This window comes from Lotus japonicus, chromosome 1 (genome assembly GCF_012489685.1).
Source record: "Lotus japonicus ecotype B-129 chromosome 1, LjGifu_v1.2".
Taxonomy (NCBI): domain Eukaryota; kingdom Viridiplantae; phylum Streptophyta; class Magnoliopsida; order Fabales; family Fabaceae; genus Lotus; species Lotus japonicus.
Window position 1 is genome coordinate 104,612,257 of NC_080041.1, and position 25,823 is coordinate 104,638,079.

The following is a 25,823-nucleotide window of genomic DNA, read 5'->3' on the forward strand; positions in this document are numbered from 1 at the left end:
CTGATAAATAAAAAGGAATGAATGAATTATAAGTTTAAGCATTATGAATTTGAAGTTTTAGGATATGAATACAAATTTAAGGACATCAATCCTTAGTTCTCCTTTCCTCACTTGAGTCTCATAATTCTGCTGGCAGTTTACTCTTAGCTTCCCGCATATAATTAATTGTTTTAATCCAAGAACTTAGATTCATCAATGTCGAGCAGATAAATGACAATAATTATTAGCATTCTCCAATAATTGACACACAATCACCTATCGGTTTCCAAAGGGATGCCTTTAAAATAAATATAGACACAATTTAGTTTTATCAAAGTTCTATAGCCTTATTAGAATGTGAATATCCAGGGCTCGATCATACCTCCTGTGGAAATTATTATAGCACCGTTTGAACAATGTGGCCAACCCCATGAAATGAAAATTTAGTTTCATTATTGTTTTTCGCAAGGATATAGTTTCATTGATGTTTCTTAGTTCTATCAAAATGAATACTACTACCAACAATGAAAAAGCAGCAATCCTTTCCACCTTTTCTGCTGACAGACCCAAAGCAAGCTACGAAATCCATATGTTTCAGAATCTCTCAGCATAGTAAAGAAAAGTATGATTGTAATGTCCTCATACATTAGAAAAAACAAAAGGAAGAGTGCATGTTCATGAAATGCTTCAAGAAGAATGTGTTTAAGAGAAAAGTTGTTAAGAGCCAAGAGCACCAAAACATGATATGTAGAAAGGAAAATGTTTGGTAGGCATCCAATTAAGATGTATAAGCCCACAATAAGAGTGAGAGAAGAAGAGATGTGTCAAGAAGAAAATAATCTATGAGGAGTGGATATACTGTTCTTGTAATTAAAAATAAGAATTGCTGTAAAAACTAGAAAGAGACATCAGCCAAGTCCAGTAGATGGGGTGAACTCTTGAATATACCACAAAAAATAAAATTACAAGACTTTTACATGCATATTAATCAAGAAGCTTCTTTACTCAGAACCATAGAAAGAGTAAAAAGAATGCAGAGATGGTAACTATACAATTCTTACAAACTTACAGTAACATTTTAGTCTGATATTCTCTTTCCCGATACCCTAACTAAAATGAATTATTTCATGTTTGCCTGGCCCTGATTCAGCTTCCTATGATATTATCCCGCTTTTGGCCATCGTATCAAAACTCTGTTATGTTATTTACAGCAACTGATAGACTACTAGCTACTTCCTTATCATAGGATGGATTAGCACTCGTGTTTTGGCATCCGGTTGAAGACCACTCTCCAGCATTTTTTCGTAGACCTTATTTGCAAAGTTAATCTTGCCACGTAAGCACATCCCTTGAACAGCAGCATTATAAAGAGTGGCGTTTGGCGTAGTGTGCTGCAAAAGGAGCAGATATCAAATATTTATGACAGAACAGACCACTAGAAAATGAGGTAGACCAGTTATTACACAATTAACTAAAACTATAGTTCTTTGCATGGATAACACAAACTAGATCTATGGCATCCATGTACACATAATACTCAACATGGTTTGGGATTGTTTGTGGTGGGTGGCTTCTACTTATCATATCAAGGCAATGAAGTACTAAATTTTACTGTTTGGTGTTAAAACCAATATCACTGTCTCTAGGGGGATTTTTTATTAATGCTTAAAACTACATGTTCTTTTAATAGCACAAGTAGAAGCACCTATTTGGAACCGATCCCAAATTAAGGTGATCTATAAGCGTCAACCAAGTTCTTTCACATTTAACTCCAGTATATTGACTAGACTCAATCACAGGAGAAAAGATGCTACAACAATTTTTATTTTATCCTGTAATTGAGATGATACTTGATAAATGATATATAATCAATGTATAGAACATATTTACAATAGTAAAACAGCAATTGAAGCTGGTACTTAATGATAACCTTTTTCACAATTGATATCTGTTATAACTGGGATTAAAAGCTCTCAATTTGGGAGCAACCGGGCACAGAATGGAAAATAACACTAGAGAGAAAAACACACTTTTCTTCATCAATCACAATTTAATACAACTGAATTACCTCTACCCAACAACACTAATAACCATTTAGAACAACTTGAACAATGCATCAGCAACTAACTGTCAAGGACTCACTTGCTGTACAAATGGACTCCTCAGAAACACACGTACCAATATATTCAAATATAGATACTTTGAAATCTAAGTAAATTATTTCAATACAAAAATTCATAAATTAAAGGCATATATTTCAGTTTAGAAATTATTTTGATGATATAGTTGATGAAAGTAGTGTTAGTATAAACACATCTATACACTAATAGAGGTTCAAATATTCTCCTCTAAAGTGAGTTTGTCAGTAAAATGGTGCATCCTTACAATGCTGGATATTCCTTTACTTGCTCACTTTAAAGAAGTCTAATCCTTGAAAACTGTTTTCAGCGTAGCAATAAATAACACATGTAGTTTTTACAAATTAGACTCAGAAAAATTCTGCTAAGAAATTAAAAAAAAAATGCTTGTTACCCACCGTTAGGATTTCTTCTAATTGTTCCCAGAGTTCTCCGTAAATACAGCATCTTATTAAGGACAGATAAGTAAACATACTTGGACTGCACTTCTGGTGAAGCATATGCTCATACACTTGCAATGCAGTTGTTGGCTTCCTTGCAAGCTGACAGGCCCTGATCACAAGACTATAAGATACTGTCATGTCAGACATTCCAGAACATTCCATCTGCCACACAATCTCTAGAGCTTTATCCCACAAACCAAGCTTTGAGCAAGACATTAAAGCAGTATTATATACATGTACATTGAATTGAAAGTTTTGATTTCTTTCAATCCTCTCAAAAAGCTGAAGAGCTTCATGATGCCTATTGGCCCTGTTAAGAGAACTTAGTAGAGCATTGAATGTATAAGCATCTGGTTTATGGCCCAATGATTTCAGTTTATCATAGACCTGAAATGCAAGTTTGAGTTCACCTTCTCGTCCAAGTGAGCTAATCAATGCATTGCAAGCAACTAAGTTTGGCTTAAGCTCACCTTTCAACATCTTTTTAAAGGTGCTCAACGCAGCCTCCCATTTTCCCTCTTTAGCACATACACAAATGATAGCATTCAATATATTACTATTTGGTTCAAATCCGTTTTGAACCATCTCATGGTAAGCATAGAGAGCAAGCTCACTCTGGTCACAATGCACAAAAGTACTTATTAATAAGCGATATGTAGCAAGCGTTTCAGCACACCCATTTGCCTGCATACTCTTCCATAACATCACAATTTCACTCCAATTGTCAGCGTTTCTGCAAATAGATATCATGGTGTTGTAAACAATCGCATCAAAATCCTTCTCCACATCACATTCACTTTCAAGTTCCCTGAAGAATTTAAGGGCCGAATCACAACCTTGAGCTTTTGCACGTGCTGTGAGAATCAAGCTGTAAGTATGCCCTATAGCTATCCCTCTTGTTTTTGCAAAATTGAACACTTTGAAGCAATCATCACACCACCCATTTCTCAAAAGACTAGACATAAGAGAATTACAAGCATGGATATTTGGACAAAGACCTAATAATTCCATAGACCTAAAATATTCCATTGCACTTCTAATCTTGTTAATTCTGCTAAGCTCCAAAATCCTATTAGATAACACATTCTCATCCATTTCCTCCAAAAATTGAGCTCCATGCTCTTTAGAAGCCGACAAAGTAGTAACAAAAGGTCTAGACTCTTGCTGTCCATAATCTACCACTTCTCCCCTGGGAGGCAATTCCTTCCTGGCCACCAAAGATGCATCATTATCTCCTCTTCCTCCAATATCATCATCATCATCTTCCACTTCTCCCCAGGGAGGCAATTGTAATTTCATCTTGGACACAAAAGGTGTGTTAAATTTTTCTCTTCTTTCACCATCATCATCTCTCTGAGAAGACACAAAAGATGTATCAAATTCTTCTATTCCATCATCATCATCTTCTTCTTCCAACTCCCTCCAAGAAGAAACAAAAGATGTTTCATCTTTTTCCCTTCCTTCAATATCATCATCACCATATTCTTCTTGCTCAGAAATACCAAAATCAACACTAGGAACCATGTCCTTAGACAGTGGTGTGGACTCATGAAACCCTGTTGCCCCAATTGAAGACACAGAATGCTTTGTTTGTGAAAACAAAACAATGTTAACATAGTTACTATGTGTGCTTACACAAACACTTGTATGAGTAACAAAGGGGAAGTAACCAACCTTGTAAACACAAGAAACAGGTTTATGAAACTGAAATGGAAAATTCAACATAAAGGGCATGTCAAATTGTCAATAACAATATATATTATTGTTTTGAACCAAAAAAATGTGAAATTGAAACAGCTTCAGGAATGAAACAACAGAGCATTCATGACCCAATATGTAACAATGCAAAAATTGAAAGTAAAGTTGGAAACTTTAGGAATGGAGAAAGGAGAAACCAGTAGCCATATCTGAGTTGCAGAGCTGAGAAGAAGAAGAATTGGAGTTGGAGGGTTGAGAATGAGAACCCAGAATCCCCTTTTTGTGAGCCGTTGGATGTGTGCGATATTAGATGAACGGTCAGGATTCAATTGGTGCAGGGGATGGCTACTGCATCGGCCTCACAGAGTCACAGATGAAGACGATGTTGTTTTGGGCTTAACAGGATTTGAATTTCGAAGGCTATCTATAGGTACTCAAATGAAAAAAAAAAATTTAACTAGAAAATGAAAAAAGATTAAAATTTTAAAAACATCTTAAAATATAACCCTGTTCAAAAAATAAAAAAATAAAAGATAACCTAATTTAGAGTAAGTGAATAAAAATGATATAATTTGAAAATGGGTTAAATAAGTTTTTTGTCCCTGAATTATAGCGAGATTTTGGTTTCCATCCCTTTATTAAAATTTTGATGGCTTCCATCCCTTAACTTAATGAACCGATTGATTTTCATCCTTTGACCATTTTAACTGTTGATGTGTGTTGCCAGTTGCCACTGTGTAGATAATTAGTCATGTGTAAGTTATTTAGCTGGTTTTTAGTATCTTTTAATTACACGTGGAATATACAAATGGACTAAAACCAAAAAAAATGTGAAGATGATGAACACAGTGAAGATGAAAATGATAAGTTATGATGAAATTTTAATTATTTTTGTTTAAGTCTTTATGTATATTCCACGTGTAATAAAAAATAATTAAAAATCGGCTAAATAATTGAAAAATCACCACTTACCTACAGGTTGGCAGCACACATAAGTAATCAAATGATGAAAATTAAACAGTTTACTAAGTTAAGAGATGAAAACCATCAAAATTTTACTAAATGAACGAGAATCAAAATCTCACTATAGTTTAGGGACAAAAACTTATTTAACCCTTTGAAAATTAAGCACAATACTCAAAATTTTATTGATAACAATGTTAATAGTAGTACAATATTTCATTCAAACACATAAAAGGCTACAGATTGAAAATTGATTACAGAATCATAACATTAGCCCAAAACTAAAACTAGTTTTCAGTTTTATAAATCATTAGCTAAGGCCCCCTCGAGGTGGTTTTTGGTTTTATGTTTTGAAAATTTCAAAAACTAAAACTAGTTTTCAGTTTTATACATTATGTTTTAGTTTTTGGTGGTTCTAAGTTTAAAAAATCGTTGTCAACTTTATGAATCCCTATAATCACAATAATTATCAACTTTAAAAGTTCACGAAAATGGATGGTAGCAGCGACATTATAATGGAGGAGTCCGATAGTAGTAGCAGTTATGGTAATGGAGGATTGCAGTGGAAGCGACGACGGTGGTGGTGACAGCGGTGGTTGTGGTGAAGGTGGTTGTGGTGGTCGAGGGTGGTGGAGGGTGTTGTGGCGGCGACAATGGTGGTGGTGGTGGCGGCAATGGTACTGGTGGAGGGTGGAGGTGGTGGTGGCAGTGGTGGTCGTGGTAAAGGTGGTTGTGGTGTGTTGCGATGGTGGTGGTGGTGGCGGTGGCTAGTGGCGGTGATGAAGCTACATGTTTTCAAAACTAAAAACTAAATTCTCTTGGGCCTGGCACTCACGAGGTTTTGAGTTTCATTTTCCAACCCTAAGCCACCCTTCTCCTCTGTCCACTCACTCAAACCTTTGCCGCTCGTGTCCCTCACTTGACCAAAGCTAAAAATCCCAAGCTGCATAAGAACAACGTTGTCCCTCCTCCGCCGCGAGCTTCTTGTTGCTGCCAACAATGGTGGCCTTTGATCACTTCGTAGACGACATGAACGACGTTGAACTCAAGCCCCGCTTGCTTGACACCCTTATCAGTGACTCACTTTCCAACCCCTCTGAGATCTCCAAGGTCATCTCTCTCGTCAAAACACATGCTCTTTTATCTGAGTCTTTCACAGAATCCATGAACCCCGAGCTAGTTGAACACTGGAAATCTGCTGTTACATCATGGTTCCAACGTACTTGGACCCTCCTTTTTAGCGATAAATATTGTTGGGCAGGTATATCTTTGCTGGGGGTTACTTGCCAGGAATGCAGCGCTCATCGTTTCATAGACTCTTACTCTATGTGGTTCCATAAGTTGCTCACTTTTCTACAGGTAATAATAACTTGTTAATTCTCTTTCAAGCTTTCTTTCTTTACTGATATGTTCCTTAATCTTTATTTAAAACAGGCACCAGCAGATTCTCACCGAGTGAGGGTGGCTTCTTGCGCTTCAATATCTGCTCTATTTGCAAGGTTAGATATTTCTCTATTATATGTAGGTCATAGGATAGGATATCTTTTCAAACCAAATTACATTTAGTCTTAATGAATCCAACATTTTTTGTCACTTGATGGTTTTATGAATCCACATTTGTACAACCTCCCAACCATTTTCTAAGTCTTATTCCCTGGTAAGCTTTGTCTTTATAAAAATAACTGGCAGCCGCATGTATTAACTCTTTTATGAAATAGGTTAAGTGGATTTCCTAAGCTCAATAAATATGGAGTTTCCTATGCTGTGAAAGTCATTCAGCCTGTTTTGAGGATGATACAAGATGAGAACTCAGAGGCAATTTGGGTAAGGGCTTAGTTTGGATTGGAAATTATTGAATATTTGCTTCTATTTCAACTTAGAGAATGAAAATGCTCTTAACATGCATTGGATAGAGTTGTGTGTATAGTTTTTAGCGCTTACATAATTTTTTAAGTTGTAAACAAAAGGGGAAGACTCTAGAAGTTGAGGGATAAATTCTTGTTTTGAGGTTGGGTTGTACAGTTGTGCTTAGAATTGCATTTGAATATTGAATATCGATATATCATATATCTAAACTTTAAAGCATTATACATCTGCAATTTATGCTGATAGATGGAATCATTTGGTTCATCACTCAATGCATCAATCTTGTAATGAGAAAAAGATGGATGTAAGTATGTCTTAGAATTCGGCCCGTGACTTGACTTATTAGAGTAATATAGTTACTGTTATAATAAGTGTTACTGTTAGTACTTGAGTTACCATTAGGTAAATGCTGACCGTGTTCTGTACAGTCAGCATGTCCTTAGCTGGCGAGTTTGTTAGAGTTAGTTGCATGCTTAGCTGTCAAAGTTAGTTAGATTTAGCTTCCTCTGCAAGCTAACAAATCTTACGATATAAATACTGTAATCTCTCTTGTATTCAATCAAGTTTTCAATCAATGAAATTCAGTTGAAGATTTTCAACATGACTCTACCTCGAAGTCTAGTTTAGAGCTGATTTACCCTTTATAAGAAGTTAAGGACTATTTTGGCCATATCTCTTGTCAATGTTGGACCTTACCACACCCCTCCCACTCGGCTGGACATTTGGAGCATGAAGTTTGCGGGACTAGACATTTGCTGGTGGCGCAGCTATGAGTGGCCTAATAACGGATCTAGGACATGCTTTAATACCATCTTAGAATTCAGTTCTTGGCTTAACTATATGCAATCGTTTTCTTTGGCGAAGTATTCTCCAATATTGCTGAAAGTGAAATAATTGAGGGGAAGTGTCACGACCCATTCTAGGTTCGTGACCAGCACACAAACTAGCATCGATCTAGCCCTTAGCTAGCATGACAAGCCTAGGGATAGAATCACACTAAGGATACACAATTTGAAATAAAAAGAGCTATTGAAGAATTGGCCGAGTTTCCTCTGTATTTTCAACATTTCCTAAATAAGGAATACCTGTCAAAATATGTATCCAATATCCACCAGTCATAATTTACACCAGTTACAGATAATGTCCCTCATAGGGTCTTAATTGAACAAGTTTAGGGGGTCATGCAACTCAAAAGCAAGAAAATGGCTCTCTGTTCCTATAGCTGTAGTATGCTGGAGTCAACAAAAAAACTATACTAGCCATCGCATAATGGAAGCCTACCTAAAAGAATAATCAACTCCTGGGTATATCAGCAAAGCCTCTGAATCTTTTGCTCAACTACCTTTGAACTGAATGACAGAAAAGAACAGGGTGAGTCACAAAAATTCATTGAGGTGTAATAAACAAAGTGCACGAAGGGGAGATGCAACTAAGGCATGAGTATCGAAACCGACATAAATTTAAGCATAATGAAGATGGGAAAAACTATGAAACCAATGGCCAAAAGTATCATACAATACCTGGGCTTTTACCTTTCTGAATTTTGTTCCAAATTCAAGAATGGCAACATTTCAGAATGTTAATGCCCCATGGTGACTACAGATATAACCAAAATAATCGTTATAGAGAGTAGAACAATCCTTACCTTTAGCTTTTGGGGTAGAGTTAGGATAACCAAAATTTAAGATGGTATGGGAGCCTTAGATCTGTTCATTGGACCACCTATAAATGGGTCATCTGCAGATGTCCGGTCTTGAAAACTTTACGCTCCAACTATCCATCAATAGGCGTGAGGGGGTGTGCTATAGGCTCAAATTGACTTGAGATATGACTAAATAAGTCCTTATAAGTTATAAATAGGAGGACTGCTCCCACCTCTGAGTTAGCTTTTGGGGTTGAATTATACTTAAACCAAATTTAATATGGTATCAGAGTCTATCCTAGATTCTTTTATTGAGCAATCCATATATGGGCCACCTGCAGATTTCCTGTCCTGCAATAATAGAACAGAATTTGAACAGAGAGAGAGAGAAGAGAGAAGATAGAAGAGAGAGAGGAGAGGAGAGAGAAAGTAGATCTAAGATTGAATATTCTGTTAGAGGTGGTTACAACTGTGAGATCTTACACTATTTATAATGTGCAAGTCATAGCTTGCAGAGTAAGCTATTGCTTATTGTACTATAACAGAAACCTAACTGTCTAACTGCTCTAACTGCCTAACTGTCTAACTGCCTAACAGAGTGTACTCTATTATGCAAACTCCATGCTGTAGATGTCCAACCTTGGGCGTGATGAGTGTGATAAGGTCTCACATTGACTAGAGATATGGTGAAAATTGTTCTTATAAACGTTTATTATTTGCACTTAGCACACGTGGAAGAGAAAAATGTTTATTATTTGCCCATACTTGCTGAATAGTGAATACCGACAAATTTTTGAATGTAGGATATTTTATATTCTTTACATGCTTTTATAATGGACCCTACTTGCTTATTCTTTCGAAACAAACTATCTACTTTATTTACTTCTGACTTTTTCATTTTTCAAATTGTGGTGAATGCAGGAAGCTGCAGTTAATGTGTTATGTACCATAATAACATCATTCCCATCTTCTATTCTACATCATGATAATGATAAAGATAATGATAAAACTGTAAGCTTCTTCTTCCCTTATTGTAACATTTGTTACTTACTGTGAGCCCCTAGTTTGCCTTGATTGCAGCCGTCAATTTTACAAACTCTAGTACTTGACACTGCAAATGTCCAGTTCTGGTTGTGAGGGGTGTGTTAAGATCTCACATAGACAATAGACATGACAAGCATAGTCCTCATAAAATCTTTAGCAATCCTCTCTTTAGAAAGCTAGCTTCTGGGGTAGAGTTAGGTCAAGACCTGAATTGGAGATTGTATAAAGCCGATGGTTATGTTGGCCCCCCAATAAATAGTATGATAGTGGTTAGCAGTGGTAAAGGCCAAATACAATTTGGATTGGCCATGTTGCCCCCCTCACTTTGTATCTTTCTTCAAATCCAAACTTTCATGAGTGGACTAAACACAAGGAACTTGACTATCATTTCATCAGAGAAAATATTCTCTCCGGTGTCATCAAGACATCTTCTTTGAGCACAAAGGATCAACGGGCTGATATCTTTACTAAATCCTTATGGAGACCTTGGATAGCGTATATATGTCACAACTCAACCTAGATGCAAGGGAGGTACAATTGGAATCCACAAAAAATTAGGAACAAAATCAGTACAAAATCAATACAGATGAATTTGATTACATCAATACAATAGAAATATACCATCAATTCAGATTATTTAAGTCTTCTAAATAGCTGTTTTTCTAGTATTTTATTTATCTTTGTTTCTATATAAGTGTTGAGATCCCAAATCGACAAGAGATATTACCCAAGTAGAGCTTATAAAGGCTTTAGCAAGTGACAAGTATGTCTATAGTTTAAAGAAAAGCATTTTAATACAAACAAAAGATGCACAAGTGTAGTTACTCTTGTGACGTTGATGCTTTTGCAGTTTGTACCGGCAAATGCGCATATATTGATACTTATTATCTTAATCTAGTCCAAGACTCTACTCTTTCTCTATGCCTTTCATGATTAAAAAAAGAACTGCAAAGCTTGCATATTTGCATGTGATTGTTACAAATTTTGCCTTTTGTTTTTATGAGGAAATATGTGCTGGAGAGGATTAGAGTTTACTTGCTGCTGTATTCACGATTTGTCAGATTTGATTAGTGTTTTGAATTTATGCAGGTTGAATCTGCTATTGTTTCAAAACTTTTGACTGGAGGATTCAGTCTTGATATATTGAAGGTAATGTGATTATCAATTTTCAAAGAGCCTCTCTTCTAGGGTTTGTTTATGCATTTTATCAGATAGGGATTATATTGTAGCTCTTAATTTACAATTCTAAGCATTCCATTCCCTCCTTCATAACATTTTTATTCAACTTCCAGTCAACTGAGTCAAGGAAAAAAAGTTCCATGCAATTTTGCCCATGTCCCTTTCATTTGATTCTTTTATTAAACCCCTCATTCCATTTTGAACTAAACTTCCAAAGATAGCATTATACTCGTCCTACTTGGCCCTACTTGACAGTGTTAAAATAAATAACCCACACTGTCGGAACTTCTGAAACACAATGCACATACAAGCTAATAATGGTTATTAATCAATGTCTTTGAATTTGAAACAAAATAATTGTGATCCAATTGTTTACCAAGGGCCAAATTAGTTTGTGGACCAAGAAAGTGAAATAGTTCCTAAAAGAGAGACAAGAGAGTATTTGATGATCCAGAGATAGATTCATTAGTATAAAGAGTTGGAAATTATTCATGTATTATTGTATTAATTTCATCTGTAATTTATTCTATATGGATTTTTTGTTTCTACTTTTCATTTGTTCTGTGATGTTCTCCTAACAAAAACAGAAAGAAATGAAAGTTACTGAAAATTCTAAGAAAGATTAGTGACAAAACCTACTGATATGGAGGAAAGTGATGTGAGATTCATCGGATAAGCAGGTAAACATTGTGTGTGAACCATGGGGAGAAAAATATTTGAGGTGAACTTTAAAACGCATCATCACACATTCACCAACTCTTTGGCAGAAATCTTTTGTCTTTAATGTTGGTTTCAGCATTTGATGATTTTAGTGAGTTCCCTTGGTCGATATCCAAAATGCTGAGAGCACATAGATTTTTCTTCTACTTCCTTTTTATAGTTTAGAAGTATGCCTCATCCTACTGAATTCTCATTTTGCGTGGAAAATTTGTCTGATAAATACAAATAAATGTGCAGTCTTATTCTGACATGTTCTGTAATATTGTTGGTTTGGCGCATCCAGAATCTTGCACATTGCCTTGCATTACTTCCAAAATCAAGAGGAGATGAAGAAAGCTGGTCTTTGATGATGCAGAAGATTTTGATTTTAATAAATGTTCAATTAAATTTGGCATTTCAAGGTTTAGAAGAAGGTAGATTTTGGTATTTTCTGTCTCATAAAAGCCTCTCTTAATAGTAGGTGACCATCTTTCTTTATGCGTTGCAGACACCAAACGTTATGAGGTTAGTAGATTGTTGGTTCCCCCTGGAAAACATCCTCTACCACCTTTAGGAGGACATGTTTTGGCAGAAGCTAGTAACAAAGAAGCAAAGAGGTCTGAACAATCACTAATGTCTAGTGTCTCAACGCTTATGTTTAGCTGTTGCACGATGCTTACAAGTTCATATCCTGTTCAGGTACTGTTTAGTCTATCCAATTTATGTTCCTTCAATAGTCAGTTCTGTGTGCTTCTTAATTTGGGATAAGTATGATGAAAAGCAATATGACATGAAATGTCAGGTAAATGTACCTGTACCCTCGATATTGGCCCTTGTTGAGAGAATTTTGATGGTAAATGGCTCTTTGCCACAAATGTCTTTTCCATTCATGACCTCAACGCAGCAAGAGAACATCTGTTCAGAACTTCCAGTTTTGCACTTAAGTAGCATGGAATTGCTTATGGCTGCCTTAAAGGGCAGCGGAAGGTATGACTGCATGATATCCTTACCTTGTCCTTTCAAAAGAAAAATGGGCTAAATGGGAAAATGAAATGAGAAAGGGGTTTATAAATGAAATGTACAATTCTTGGAACCTTGACACCAGAGAATTGTGGGTTTGGTCTTTTATTTTAATGCCATTAAGACTGATTGCTATCTTAATGTGTCTTCTATCATCTATAGAGTGCGCCTTGCACGATTATGGTGTCTCATTCCTGTTCCCATGCACGGTTTCCTTGTTCTTTCTAACATATGTCTTTTATGTATTTATTTCTTGAAATAATTCAGAATTCTACTTATTGCCCATATTTGTCTTGCAGTCAACTATTACCACATGCTGCCTCTATTGCGCGTATCATCACACAGTACTTCAAGACATGTGCATTGCCTGAATTAAGGATTAAGGTCTATTCAGTGACAAAGACTCTGCTCATATCCATGGGTGTTGGTATATGAAATTTCTAAATTAAGTTTCTTTTACATTGGTATTATCTTGTTAAAAAGTTTGGGCATTGGAAAATCATTTTCTTTTTTATTCTTTTCATATTCTTTGGTACTTTGTTTTGATTATTTTAGAGATATAGTTACTCTCCCCCTAATTGTACTTTGTCACATTTCATATCTGTTGGTGGTTACTCATCAACCACTTTGAACATATGTGGATATTTTTATTTTTTTACCTAGAACTCCTTTGTGCAACTTTCCTTTTTATTTTATATCAAACAGAAAAACATTTACAGGTAGAGAAAGGGCCAGTGAAATGGAGGAAAGAGATGCATGAGGCTAAGTGTCTTAAATTTTAGTTCAAACGCCCTGTTTTGGTTTCACATTTTCTGAAGTGACCTCACTTGTACTCAGAGCTTAATAAAATAGTGAACCAAACCATAAAAAAAGGTGGTATGGTACTGTCCGTCATAGTTGTCCAACACATGAGGATTGAAGTGTTTCAAAAAATGAGACCAAATGTGGCGTTTTAAAAAGTAGGGACTGTTGTTTTTATGATAAGATAGGATTAGATTTGAGATATGTTTTGTCATGATAAGATTAGTTATGGTGGTAGGTTTTCCAATGCATGCATCTCACGTGCTCCCTGCTTTCGCGGCCGCACCACCACAGTGTTGGAAACCCTAATCATTTACCCTTGGTGGTTTTGCGTCTGTCTTCGTTTTTTCTTCGTATTTGTTAAGATCAGGTCCCCCACATTGAGTACAGATGTGACCAAATAAGTCCTAATACAGGCTAAAGCAATCCTCACCCTTGGGCTAGCTTCTGGAGTAGAGTTAAGCCTAATCCGAATTCTAAGATGATACCAGAGCCCATCCTAGATCTATTTATTGGCCACCCATAAATGGACCATCCACTGATGTCCAGTCGTGCAAACTTCACGCTTCAAATGTTTAGCCTAGGTGTGAAGGCGGTGTGTTAAGGTCCCATATTGACTAGAGATATGGCCAAATGAGTCCTAGTAAATGCTAGAGCAATCCTCAAACTAGATTTTGGGGTAGAGTTAGGCCCAATCTGAATTCTAAGAGTATTCAACATTCGGACTAATGGGATACCGCCTTGATGGCGGCTACTACCTTCAATGAGCCCAACTTGTTTGGACTACTCTCAAGGCTCTTAAGATTTAAGAAGCCGAGTCACATTGAAGTGACAGCCCTTAACAAGGATTGCTCTGAAGTTTGAGGCTTGGGATGATGAAGACTCCCTCATTATGACATGGCTACGGCACTATATGACTTCGGAGATCAGCCCCTCAATTGCATGTTCTTTGCTACTGCAAAGGCTTGGGATGACAAAGATAAAATTAGACTTGTGACATGTTTTGTTATCATAAGATTATTTATGGTAGTTACTATGATGTTATCATGTACCAGAGGGGATTAATTTTGTAGATAATATTTGAGATAGAATAGGAAACCTATTGTTGAGATATACCAGGGCACATATCTATATATTGTACTTCTAAGTCATGTGTAATAATAATACACATCAATCATATTGTCAATTAGAAAATATTATTCATTTCAACTGGGACTAAAACCTACCGTTTCATGTAATAATGTTTGTTTTCTCCTTTTTTTTTCCCATATACTGTTTCAACAACTTTATTTATAGACTATTGATGTTTCTTTCCTTTTTCAGTCACTTTCTATATGCTCCAATTTCATTTGTTCCCTTTCCTAGCTGTTTGAATAAGCCATGTTTAATTTGACATACATAATGGCTTTTACTGATTAAATCATCCTGAACAGGAATTGCTATGTACCTCGAGCAGGAAGTAGTCAACAATGCTATTGCTGATCTGAGTACCATTGAGAATAAGAATGGTGTCACATTGAATTGTTCAAATTCAGGCGTCTCTATTGGAGTGCCACCGCCAACAAATCATAGAAAAAGGAAGCATATCAGTAAAGCTGGTTCTCTTCAGGAGCATGTCGAAAGTGCTGGTTTAGGAGTGAAAGATCCCAAGAACCGTCCACTAACTCCAATTTCTCTGAGGATAGCTGCACTCGAGGCAATAGGAGCTCTCCTTTCTGTGGTATGTATATGAAATAACTAATGATGTTCTTTTGTCAACCATTCCCTACCTTCAATGGCTATTCATACTTCATAGTTTGCATTGTTGTTATGGGTAGGTGGAAAGGGAAAAACATAAATAAGTAACTATTGATATTTTAGGCAAAACACACTGGCTTGTTACTCTTACTGTACTTATAGACTAAGCCCAGTGCCATAACTCCAAATGTGATAGGTCCAAACCATGGAGGCAGTTAGGCGATTCCTAGTAGTTAGGTTTAGGGTTTTAGTCTTTTAGGCAACTTCCTTTTATTCTTGAACTAATGGAAACTGGTATGATTCACTATATGCTACTGTTATGTGTGAGGCCACCCTTGTCTAGTTTACATGTGTTACACAAAGTGGCATACCAAAAACCAAAAAAGATGAAAAGATATTCTGTTTTAAATAGGGTAAGTATTATAGTACTTACAGCAGTCCCTTGTTTTTCACCTCTGGATTAAGTTTTGTATTCCCCATAATATTTACCTGAAAAGTTTGGGTATGAAAATTTCACATAAAAGTCATCCCTGAAATTTTCTTTTCAAAGTCTTAAGGGAACTGCATGAAAGTCTTATAATTTTTCACAGGCTGGTGCTTTAAGATCTGAATGGTGGAGATCAAATGTTGATAGACTTTTGATGGTCATAGCAATTGATTCTTTCAAAGAAGGACCATCTAGTGAAGAAATAAGTGTGTTACAGCAAAAGGATCCTGCTGCAACTGCCGCAGATTTGCAGCTTGCTGCATTGCGTGCTCTTTTGGCATCTTTTCTTTCGTTTGCTCGGGTGCGACCTCCATATATATCCCAGGGTCTTCCTCTATTCCATAGAGGTACTTCTCTTAATCAACACGACCTTCTGTTGTTCTTACTGATATTGCTATCCCTATTGGTACTATAGAGTGGTAAAATATTGGGTTTCATTGATGGTGTAATTAAGATATTTCAATGATAGTTATTTTGTTACTGTTGGTAGTTCTCTATCACGTGAATCTTGTATTAGTGTTACAATTGCTTGGTTCTTATATTAAGGAACGGAGGGAGTAGCATTTTAGATTCCTGATGTGACTTTCTGATAGCATTTCAAACCTATCTCTTACCCACCATTCATGAAAATATTATGTTAATCTTCCACCCTGTTTGATTAAAAATTATGAAATCTGTGCGTGCAGGAAAGCAACAAACAGGAACTAAACTTGCTGAGTTCTGTGCCCATGCTCTGTTAACCTTGGAAGTGCTGATACATCCTAGGGCACTTCCACTATTAAATTATGACTGTGCAATTAACAATGAAGCTCAGCGCAATATCCAAGATGAATACGGTAGCTGGAACAGCAGCAGCACCGCATTTGGTTTACCGCAAACTGCACTTCCAGACTATTATGATGATTTATATGCTAGATGGCTGGAAACTGGCAATAATGGAGCTCATGTGCCATTGGCTAAAGAGAGGAGCGAGATGGCACCTGAGACTGCCGCCGGCAAAGATGTTGAAATGAGAACCGAGGGGGATGCGTTCGTTTTCATGGCCGGAAATTCTACGGTTCTATTTCAAGAGCCCGTTCCTTGCACCGCAAGCATCCTTGACACCGGCACTCACTTCAGCTCCGAGAGGGTTGTTTTTGACAGCACCATGCCTAAAAGTAACAGTTCATTGCAAGGAACATCTGATTCAACCAGGACTAGAGACTTTGCATTTAAATTAGATTATGGCTGTTCAGTGACTGAGGATCATCCTTTTCCTGCTATTGTGGATGCAGACCCTGATACAGACTCTGAATAAGGCGGAGATTTATTTAATTTCTTTTTGGTCCAAAGAAGCATAAAGAACTGTATTTCATAAATACCTTATAACTTGAAGTAAAAAATTTGTAATCTCTTTTGGTATCTGGTTTTCCTTTGGTTATGCGTTATGCAAATTTTGAATGACCAAGGGAAATGTGGATTATATATTGCGGAATAATATGAAACTGAAATGGAAAATTCAACATAAAGGGCATATCAATAACAATATATATTATTGTTTTGAACCACCAAAAGGTGAAATTGAAACAGCTTCAGGAATGAAACAACAGAGCATTCATGACCCAATATGTAAAAATGAAAAAGAAGAAACCAGAATCCCCTTTTTGTGAGCCGTTGGATGTGTGCGATATTAGATGAACGGTCAGGATTCAATAGGTGCAGGGGATGGCTGCTGCATTGGCTTCACAGATGAAGACGATGCATGTTGTTTTGGGCTTAACAGGATATGACAGAATTAAAGCATTAGCCAAAACACCATTAAGCTAAATTTAATTTATTAGTTCCAAAAATCTATAAAAATAAATTACCAAATGACATAGCATCATCTAAAAGCATGTTTAAATCATAATAAGTAACACCAGACGCATAGATCAACTGACATGAAGTTGTTCTAACTTAAGCTAATATCTCAGGTTCGAGTCCATGTGGATGCAACTGCGTTAGTGGTCCTGTGCTCGAAATTTGTTTAATATAATTAAAGATATTTAAAGGTGGTAATTAGGTTTGTGCTAACTGCTTAAGACTATGTAGATAAAAATTACCCAAATCTCTGACCATTACTTCAATTTCAATGCTTACTCAATGTTTAATTATATATATAGGAGTTTTTCTTTTTTCCCCTTCCATGAAAGTATACTTAGAAACTGTCAGACAAAAAAGAAAAAAGAAAGATACTAAGAAACTTACAGAATTTTGCTGGTAATGAATAACTTACTAAATTCATTAAGCATATGGAACGCATTTCATTAATGATACTCAAAGCATGATTCATAACAGTTTAGTCACCTTTCACTGAATGCAAAAACAAAACAATTCATTCATACAAAAGCTAGTTTCTCTTTAACTTTATCCTTTTGTTCATTTCAGCTTTTACATGTTAAAAGGCATTGTAGTGTGTATAGCTGATAGTTTAGCAAAGATGTCTTTTACATTCTTCTTTGGATAGAAGATTATGACACTAGTTTGTATCTACAATTTGATTTTATTTGACCAATTGTTATGTTGTAAAAAAAGAAGCTAATTTCTCCAAAAACATGCCTTCTATTAGACACACAATGTCAAAGGACTCCAAAATCAACATTGATGAGCTTAGATGGGTGATTCAAATCCGTGAAACTCTAGATGAAGATCTTGAAGATGATGATGGTGAATTTGTGGTGTCCATCTTCAATGTGCCTAAGCCCCTTATGGCTAGTAATCCAGAATCTTATACTCCTCAGCAAGTTGCCATTGGACCTTACCATTATTGGCGTCAAGAACTGTATGAGATGGAGAGGTACAAGCTTTCAGCAGCAAAGAGATTCCAAAAACAACTTCAAAGCCTCAAGTTACAACACATTGTTGACCAATTGATAAGGTTAGAGCTCAGGATTAGATCATGCTACCATAAGTACTTGAATTTCAATGCCGAAACATTGGCGTGGATGATGGCTGTTGATGCCTCATTTTTGCTAGAGTTTCTTCAAGTTTACGACACTATTCAAGATGGAACAAAACAAGGAGATTATTCCTCAAGGAAGCTAGACCATAATGCAATCTTAAAGGACATGGTAATGCTTGAGAATCAAATACCACTATTTGTGTTGAGGAAGATGTTGAACTTCAAATTCTCATCACTAAAATTAGCAGATGAGATGCTTCTTTCAATGTTTATAGGGTTGTTCAAAGAACTTTCACCTTTCAAGGTCATAGAGGAGGACTATCCAGAGACCACTAACTCAGAGTGCACACAATTTTGGTTTAAACCACAGGTATCCTCCACTGAAGCAATTATGTTTGAGCCGGGTAGAACCACCATAGGCGGCGGCAAAAGTCTCTCTAATAAGTATTTAACACAGCTGCATTCAGAGGGATTCGAAGCGTGTGCACATTTGCTAGATTTTTTATATGGAATGACTGTGCCTAAGTTGGAAGAACAATCAGATCTAGTTGAATCATCAAAAGATCAAAACAAAGATAACGAAGACAATGAAAAATCAATAGTGAACCATGTTAAACAATTTCTATGTAAATTGTGGAGGTTGCTTTCAAAATTGGCTACATCATTAACAAGGTTAATTAACAAGATCTTGCAATGTAGAGGCATGAAAGTTATCATTTGGTTACCTTGGACAATCATTTCTAACCTTCCTGGATTTGGAATGATAAAGCAACCTATTGAATACTTGTGTTTCTCAAGAGAAAAAGAAGCAACTAAACCAGAAAATGGAAATTTAACCTCAGATAATGTCATCAACAACAACAAATCACCCTTAATGGAGGAAATCACTATCCCTTCAGTCACAGAACTCTCAAAATCTGGTGTTTGTTTTGTGGCAACTAATGGAGACATTTCAACTATAAGATTTGATGTGAAAACCGGAACACTTCACCTTCCAACAATTGGTCTAGACATGAACACTGAAGTGTTCATGAGAAACTTAGTTGCTTATGAAGCATCAAAATCATCAGGGCCATTGGTTTTCACCCGTTACACCGAATTGATGAATGGGATCATAGATTCTGAGGACGATGCGAGGATTCTTAGGGAAAAAGGGGTTATTTTGAACCACTTGAAGAGTGATGAAGAGGTGGCTAACTTGTGGAATGGGATGAGCAAGTCCATCAAGTTGACAAGGGTGCCATTCTTGGATAAGGTCATTGAAGATGTTAACATGCATTATAATGGTAGAGTGAGTATCAAGGTTTGGAAATTCATGAAGCTTTATGTGTTTGCTTCTTGGCAGTTTCTGGCGTTTCTTGCTGCAGTTTTTCTCTTGTTCTTGATGTCCTTGCAAGTCTTCTGCTCTTTCTATAGATGCAGTACCAGAAATCGTGTCAGAGTGGCTAGATGAATAATCACTTGAGGAATTATATTTTTGCTCTGTTCGGAGTTTTTGTATGTTCATAATCTTCTATTTTAGAGAAATGAGTGTAAAGTTTTAAGCATTTTGATTTAAAAATCAATAACTTATGTTTTAATAAAGAAGACGTATTGGATAACAAAGCGTGCTTATATGTGGACATATGATTTCTAGCGAACATTTAATTGACATACGGTTTAGCGGCGTCAAACATTAGCCGAAAACCGTATGTCGGCTGAATGTCGCTAGAAATCATATGTTCGAGTAACATTAGTGGATTACAAACTATTGATCATCTAGCTGTCTAGAGGAATCTGGTGCACGCAAATGTGATGCCAAATTGCCTAGGGAGATGTCAGCTTGGTTAAATATTTAACAAAGAGTTTTACTGCTTATAGAGATTCAACTCGCTTGAACAAGATTATTGTACGTTGAGGATATATCTGATTAACAAGATATCCATTGCAGATATTTTGGTAAAGTTCACAAAAGGTCCTGGAATGGCCCAGATGTCTATGGTTAACATCATGCATGCCCCCATTGCTTCACTTGATGGGACTGTCAGATGGTAACTTGAGCTAGAAAACAGAGGCCGAATTGTATTAAGTCCAATGCCACTTGAGCTCATAATATTGAGAAGTGCTTTTTGAAACTTCACTTTCCTCTTTCCACATCACCAATTTTTTTTCTGATTTTACAAAATACCATCCGGAAATTAGTTTTTGGAAGAAAAAAAATATCTAGAAACTGATTTCGCAAAGATATGAAATTGGTCCATTCACTTTTTATCTAAAAGTGAGTGTTAATGTTCGTTTGCACTACTGTCAACATGTATCTAAACATAGCCTTAACAAGTGTTGGAGGTTTCACAGGACAGTGAGGATATATAATCTTTACTCCTTGCTAAAAAAAAAATTATTTGACATCGCACAGACAGATAGAAAAGTATGTTAATGCCCTTTATTCATTTTATTTTTCATTGAAAACTGGTAGTTTGCTGCCAGGATTGTTCTTTTTCACACCAATTAGTGCATTTGAGAATGCATCTAAAGAATTTTCATCCAACTTTTACCACGTCGTGCTCAGAATATTCGCAAATGTAAGTAGAAATTGTCATAAGCATACTCATAACTTCATCAGAACACAAACAAGTTCAGCAAAATGAGTTATTAAAAAAGATACCTACACTATTTTCTGAAAAAGTATCAGAGTACTAACCATGAACACCAACTCAGTTCCTTTTATAAAAAAGGGGGTTGATAATAAAAAGATTCGGTTGTTCTTCTCTTGTCCAACTAGAACTATACCATTCTTTCATAACCAATTCAACACATACAAATTCAAACAAAAAGTTTCTATTACATTTGAGGGAGAACAAATCAGGGGAAGAGAGTAATACTCAACAAGGACCTTAACAACTAAAACTTAATGGCAAATGATTACAAAGGAGGCTGAATGCATGTTGCAGACCTCAACACTTCTGAAGCAATTTTTACACAGGGCAGTAGCTTCTCTGTTTATTCAAATGAACCCCACCAGACCCTCTCCGAAAACCCCGATTTTCGAATTGACCAACAATAAATAACCTTGCCAATTCAGTTCCTTTCCAAAACCATGGCCATTATTCCTTTGAAGTTTTATTCTGCTTGATCAAGGCATAGGCATCACTGTATATAGCCACAACGTTTGAGAAGACTGCAAGGACTATCAGAATGACAGAAAGAATCTTGTCTGATTTTGTTGCTATGTTGTAGCGGTCCCTGCATAGGTAAAAAGATGGTGGAAGATGAGAAAATTAAGCATAGACAGAAAAAACAATTTATTATGCATTACTAATTCCACATTATTTCTTTGCTTGGAATAGTATACTAGGATGTTTGATTAGTATCTATCTCATCAGAATCAATTTTGGAACCCAGAAGCTACTCATACAAGCTTCTCAGTGCATTGCGTAATGCAACTCATTGCATTTCTCAGAGTTTTCCAAGTCAGGGACAAAAGGAATTCAGTGACGAAACTTACCTAAGAGTGATGGCAGCTGGAAATATGAATCCTATACAGACTGCGGCGGTTGCTCCGGTGAACTGGAAAGCGTCCCAAATGCTAGGTATGAAATTTGCTCCCAAGAAGATAACTCCAATGAGGGCAACAGTGAGTGATGCAAATCTAAAGTTGGACAGAACCAAAGGCCTCGATGAAGAGAAGAGGAGGCCATCTATATTGAGCCGCAATGGATAGAAGACAACTGGAAATACAAGCATAAGGTGTAACGCATAGCTTATACGAACAGCGTCATTGAGCACAGAACCGAAAGGAATTCCGAGATTGGTATCGAAATTGGCAAGCACATCGTCAAGAGTTCCATCGCCAAATAGGAGGAATCCAAAGAAGCTTATCATTACATAAACTGAAGAGCATAGACCAAGGGCGGCACGAACAACCCCTTGCATCTGTGAGGAGTCCTCAAGTTCGTTATCTATGCTGTGAACTGCAGGGATTAAGAGTGCACAAATATCAGTTCTTTTCAATTCACACAATGCAACCATCAGACCCTATATCCGTATTGCAAACAGGAAGAACCAGATAGATAACTGTAATAATGTCATGCTCTCACAATGTTGGGAACTTTTACAACTATTACAATGTTGACTATCAAGTGATACTTGCATTTATAGGTGACACAACATTTATACTTGCATTTGTAAATGATGTTATATGATAAAAGGATATGATCATTTGAGAAAACAAATTTTAGGGTCGCTTCCTTCGGATTATCAATATCTTCAATATTTTCCTTTCAAATTTTTCGGCATGGACAGAGTGAAGGTTATGAAAAGAGTTGTCAGATATAAACTCCAAATGCATTTTTCATACAACTTAACAACTAAGAATCTAAGATATAGTAACATAAGAACATCAAAATAAGTCCAACAATAGAAATAAGCCTGACAAGAAGAGTTTTGAATAAACTGCATACCATTGTAGTGGCAGATATAGGCAGTCACAAACACAGGAACTACAGTGAATAGTTTAAAGATTGATGTTAAATCAGTGACGGCTGGGAAGAGTCTGGGCATGGTAATGCCACCGCTTATAATCTTGACAACTGAGATTCCGACTGCAATGACAAGAAAAACAACTGCTAGCGCGACTGAAAGGGCAGATGTGAATTTCAGAGAATCTGCAACCAAAGAGCAGGACTGTAAGACCTCTGTGCATTCATTGTAAGCTAAATGGATCAAAATAAGACCTTCCCCATTACTTAAAGAATGTAATATGCAACAACTGAAATGCAAGGTCTATGAGGGTTCAAACCAAAATAATGATATTTGTCCACCTCCCGTTCTAACAAATAATACAAGAATACATGGCAACAAAAAAACATACACCTCCCGAAATTATCTTTTCTTTTTTCCTTTCACTTAATTTCTACCAAGAAATGGTTATTCTCAAAACAGGCCCAGATTGAGCAACATAAAAATAAAGCTATAAACATGCAATTCATGGGGTTACATAATTCATCTTATGCCATTAAGGTAATATAAATTGGCTGTAAGCAAACCCCTGTTGTTATAAAAACCACAACTTATGCACCACAATCCAAGTATGTATCAAAGTATTTTCAGGCTTCTTCCTGAAACTAAATGACACAAGTAACAATTTAAAAAAAAAAAATCAGTTAAAGGAATTAACAACACTCACCAATTCGCTTAAAGCTTGACAAGGGTGCAAATATAGCAACTGTGGTAAGAAGGACGATAAATGTCCGCCCCGTCCACCATTGCACACCAAACCAGCCTTCAAGGATACCAGAGTGATGATCTCCACCTGCAGATGTCCCAGAGAGCACATCACCTGCATCATGAACAACAAAAAATTTGAATTAGACAACCCTAGACATCTTGCTTGTAGAGATTGATGAGTACTAAAACCAAAACCTATGAGAATTGAAATACTCTTAGAATTTGAGTTTGGCCTAACTCTCCCCCAAAAGCTAGCTTAGGAGTAAGGATTGTTCTAACCCTATTCAAGGACTATTTTGGTCAAATCTGTAGTCAATGTGATGTGAGGCCTTATAACACAGCCTCTGACGCCCAGATTGAACATCTGCTTGTGGCTCATATATGAATGGTCTCCAATAAACGAATATATCATATCGCCTTAGAATTTAGGTTAGACTCAACTCTACACATAAACTAGCTTAGATTTAAGAATTGCTCTACCCTATATAAGAACTATTTTGGTCATATCTCTAGTCAATGAGAGATGATAACAAATATTGAACTCAAAGAATGGTCATACCAATTATAATCATGTAAACAATCAGCACGCCGATGTTATTGACTATAACACAAATCTGAGCAAGAGCTTTTCCATATTTCCCAAAGGAATCCCCCATCAGACCAGCATATGAAACAGCCTTCCCCGCCCGGGTGAACCGAAGCAGAAGCTCAATTGACTTCTCTGTCAACAAAGCCATCAAGACTATGGCAAGAAGGCCAGGAATCATCCCCAACTGTTTCAAGGTTGCAGGCAAGGCCATGATCCCAGCACCAATAATTGTGGTGGACAAGTTGAAAACAGCCCCAGAGAAAGAAGCTCCATTGAAATCATCAAACCCTGCATCACTCTCCTCCACATGGCTTTTGGGCAACAAGGGTGCTTTCTCATCAACAACAACAGCCTTGTTCCTTCTTGATTTCTTCTTCTCTGTCTTAGGTGTATGACTAGCAATCGTCATTTTCAGGTTTCAAAAAACTTTGGAAAACTTCAAAGCAACCCAACAACCCTACAAAAAACAAAAACAAAAACCAACCCAGTTATCAAATTGAATCAAAGATACAAACTTTACAACAATTAATCCAGCTCAGTTCAATTTTATACCTGGTAATTCAAAATACCCCAATTCAAGTAAACACTGTTGGAGTTGAAACCAGAATTCAGAAAAGTGAAAAGGAACCAACTTTCTGACACAGAAGAAGAATTTCAACAACCCCTTTAAAGATTGAATTCAATTGAATTCAACAAGACCCAGTTGGGAAAAATCAACAAATGGGTCAGAACTCAGAAGCAAAATTTGCTGCTGCTGAACAAGTAGCAAATTCAGCAATTTGGGAGAAGATTTAGATGATGTTTGAAAGAATCAAGCAAAAAGTATGAAGAGAGAGTTTAAGGTAGCAAATCTGCAACCTGAGCCAAGTAATAATTGACCAGAAAGCTATGCTTTATTGAGGTTGGAGGCCTATCAGTTTCATTTATAGAAAAATCAAATAAGAGAAAAATAACATGCCAAATATATTAACATTTAATAATATATAAATATTATATTTTATTAATATTGGGCAAAGCAGACAAATTGACTAGGCAATTGGGAAGGGATATCATGGGTGTGGGGGAAATTGCTGACACATCGGACAAAGATTGGTTTATCAGTCATAATTATGGTTGCATTAGTCATTAAAATAAACTTAATAAAATTTTATAATAATTTTTTTTTGTTTAAATGACTCATGTGAATTACTAACACACAACTCAATGAACCAATAGAATTTATAATAAATAAAATATTAAAATTTCAACTCACTTATCTTCAATGTGATTTGATGATGAGTCATTTAACCAAAACTTTATCGTGAGTCATTTAGACAACCCTGAAAACTTCCATGGTTGAAAGTTCGGGTGGATTCGGCTTTAGTCACTACCGCATGTCAAGGCATACCTCCTAAACAATTGGTTGCTTAAAGA

The 25,823-nt window shown here is 36.3% G+C and overlaps 4 protein-coding genes across 5 annotated transcripts; 2 read left to right on the top strand and 2 right to left on the bottom strand.

Moving 5' to 3' along the window:
* Positions 1-887: 887 nt before the first annotated feature.
* Positions 888-4,670, bottom strand: LOC130728694 (pentatricopeptide repeat-containing protein At3g29290). Of its 2 annotated transcripts, none has more exons than XM_057580240.1 (2): positions 2,516-4,656; positions 888-1,370 (listed from the first exon to the last, which is right to left on the bottom strand). In XM_057580240.1, the coding sequence occupies exons 1-2, from the start codon at positions 4,292-4,294 to the stop codon at positions 1,209-1,211; spliced, it is 1,941 nt and encodes a 646-aa protein (XP_057436223.1). In that variant the 5' UTR covers positions 4,295-4,656; the 3' UTR covers positions 888-1,208. The 2 variants fall into 2 exon arrangements, with proteins under 2 accessions (XP_057436223.1, XP_057436224.1); XM_057580241.1 differs by having other exon boundaries at positions 1,195-1,370; positions 2,593-4,670.
* A 1,258-nt stretch (positions 4,671-5,928) lies between these two features.
* On the top strand, positions 5,929-17,213 carry LOC130728696 (uncharacterized). The gene is made up of 12 exons (XM_057580242.1): positions 5,929-6,580; positions 6,656-6,720; positions 6,940-7,045; positions 9,651-9,740; positions 10,863-10,922; positions 11,956-12,085; positions 12,160-12,350; positions 12,454-12,638; positions 12,971-13,098; positions 14,906-15,192; positions 15,800-16,043; positions 16,383-17,213. Exons 1-12 carry the CDS (start codon positions 6,221-6,223, stop codon positions 16,991-16,993), a joined length of 2,457 nt encoding a protein of 818 aa, XP_057436225.1. The 5' UTR covers positions 5,929-6,220; the 3' UTR covers positions 16,994-17,213.
* Positions 17,214-18,290: 1,077 nt separating this feature from the next.
* Positions 18,291-20,069, top strand: LOC130716835 (putative UPF0481 protein At3g02645). Its single transcript, XM_057566847.1, has one exon. The coding sequence runs from the start codon at positions 18,291-18,293 to the stop codon at positions 20,067-20,069; it is 1,779 nt and encodes a 592-aa protein (XP_057422830.1).
* Positions 20,070-21,298: 1,229 nt separating this feature from the next.
* On the bottom strand, positions 21,299-25,310 carry LOC130728697 (amino acid transporter AVT6A-like). The gene is made up of 6 exons (XM_057580243.1): positions 24,963-25,310; positions 24,381-24,867; positions 23,781-23,933; positions 23,056-23,259; positions 22,101-22,566; positions 21,299-21,838 (listed from the first exon to the last, which is right to left on the bottom strand). Exons 2-6 carry the CDS (start codon positions 24,817-24,819, stop codon positions 21,700-21,702), a joined length of 1,401 nt encoding a protein of 466 aa, XP_057436226.1. The 5' UTR covers positions 24,820-24,867; positions 24,963-25,310; the 3' UTR covers positions 21,299-21,699.
* Positions 25,311-25,823: the final 513 nt, after the last annotated feature.

Excerpts from the sequence above, each read along its gene's own strand:
- LOC130728694 (XM_057580240.1), bottom strand. The coding sequence starts at position 4,294 with ATGCCCTTTATGTTGAATTTTCCATTTCAGTTTCATAAACCTGTTTCT. Across the intron at positions 1,371-2,515 it reads AATTAGAAGAAATCCTAACG|CACACTACGCCAAACGCCAC; the intron begins GTGGGTAACAAG and ends CTCCTTTTGCAG.
- LOC130728696 (XM_057580242.1), top strand. The coding sequence starts at position 6,221 with ATGGTGGCCTTTGATCACTTCGTAGACGACATGAACGACGTTGAACTC. Across the intron at positions 10,923-11,955 it reads TCAGTCTTGATATATTGAAG|AATCTTGCACATTGCCTTGC; the intron begins GTAATGTGATTA and ends TGGCGCATCCAG. Across the intron at positions 15,193-15,799 it reads TAGGAGCTCTCCTTTCTGTG|GCTGGTGCTTTAAGATCTGA; the intron begins GTATGTATATGA and ends AATTTTTCACAG.
- LOC130716835 (XM_057566847.1), top strand. The coding sequence starts at position 18,291 with ATGTCAAAGGACTCCAAAATCAACATTGATGAGCTTAGATGGGTGATT.
- LOC130728697 (XM_057580243.1), bottom strand. The coding sequence starts at position 24,819 with ATGACGATTGCTAGTCATACACCTAAGACAGAGAAGAAGAAATCAAGA. Across the intron at positions 23,934-24,380 it reads TGTTTACATGATTATAATTG|GTGATGTGCTCTCTGGGACA; the intron begins GTATGACCATTC and ends TTCATGATGCAG. Across the intron at positions 23,260-23,780 it reads GTCAAGCTTTAAGCGAATTG|ATTCTCTGAAATTCACATCT; the intron begins GTGAGTGTTGTT and ends CTTTGGTTGCAG.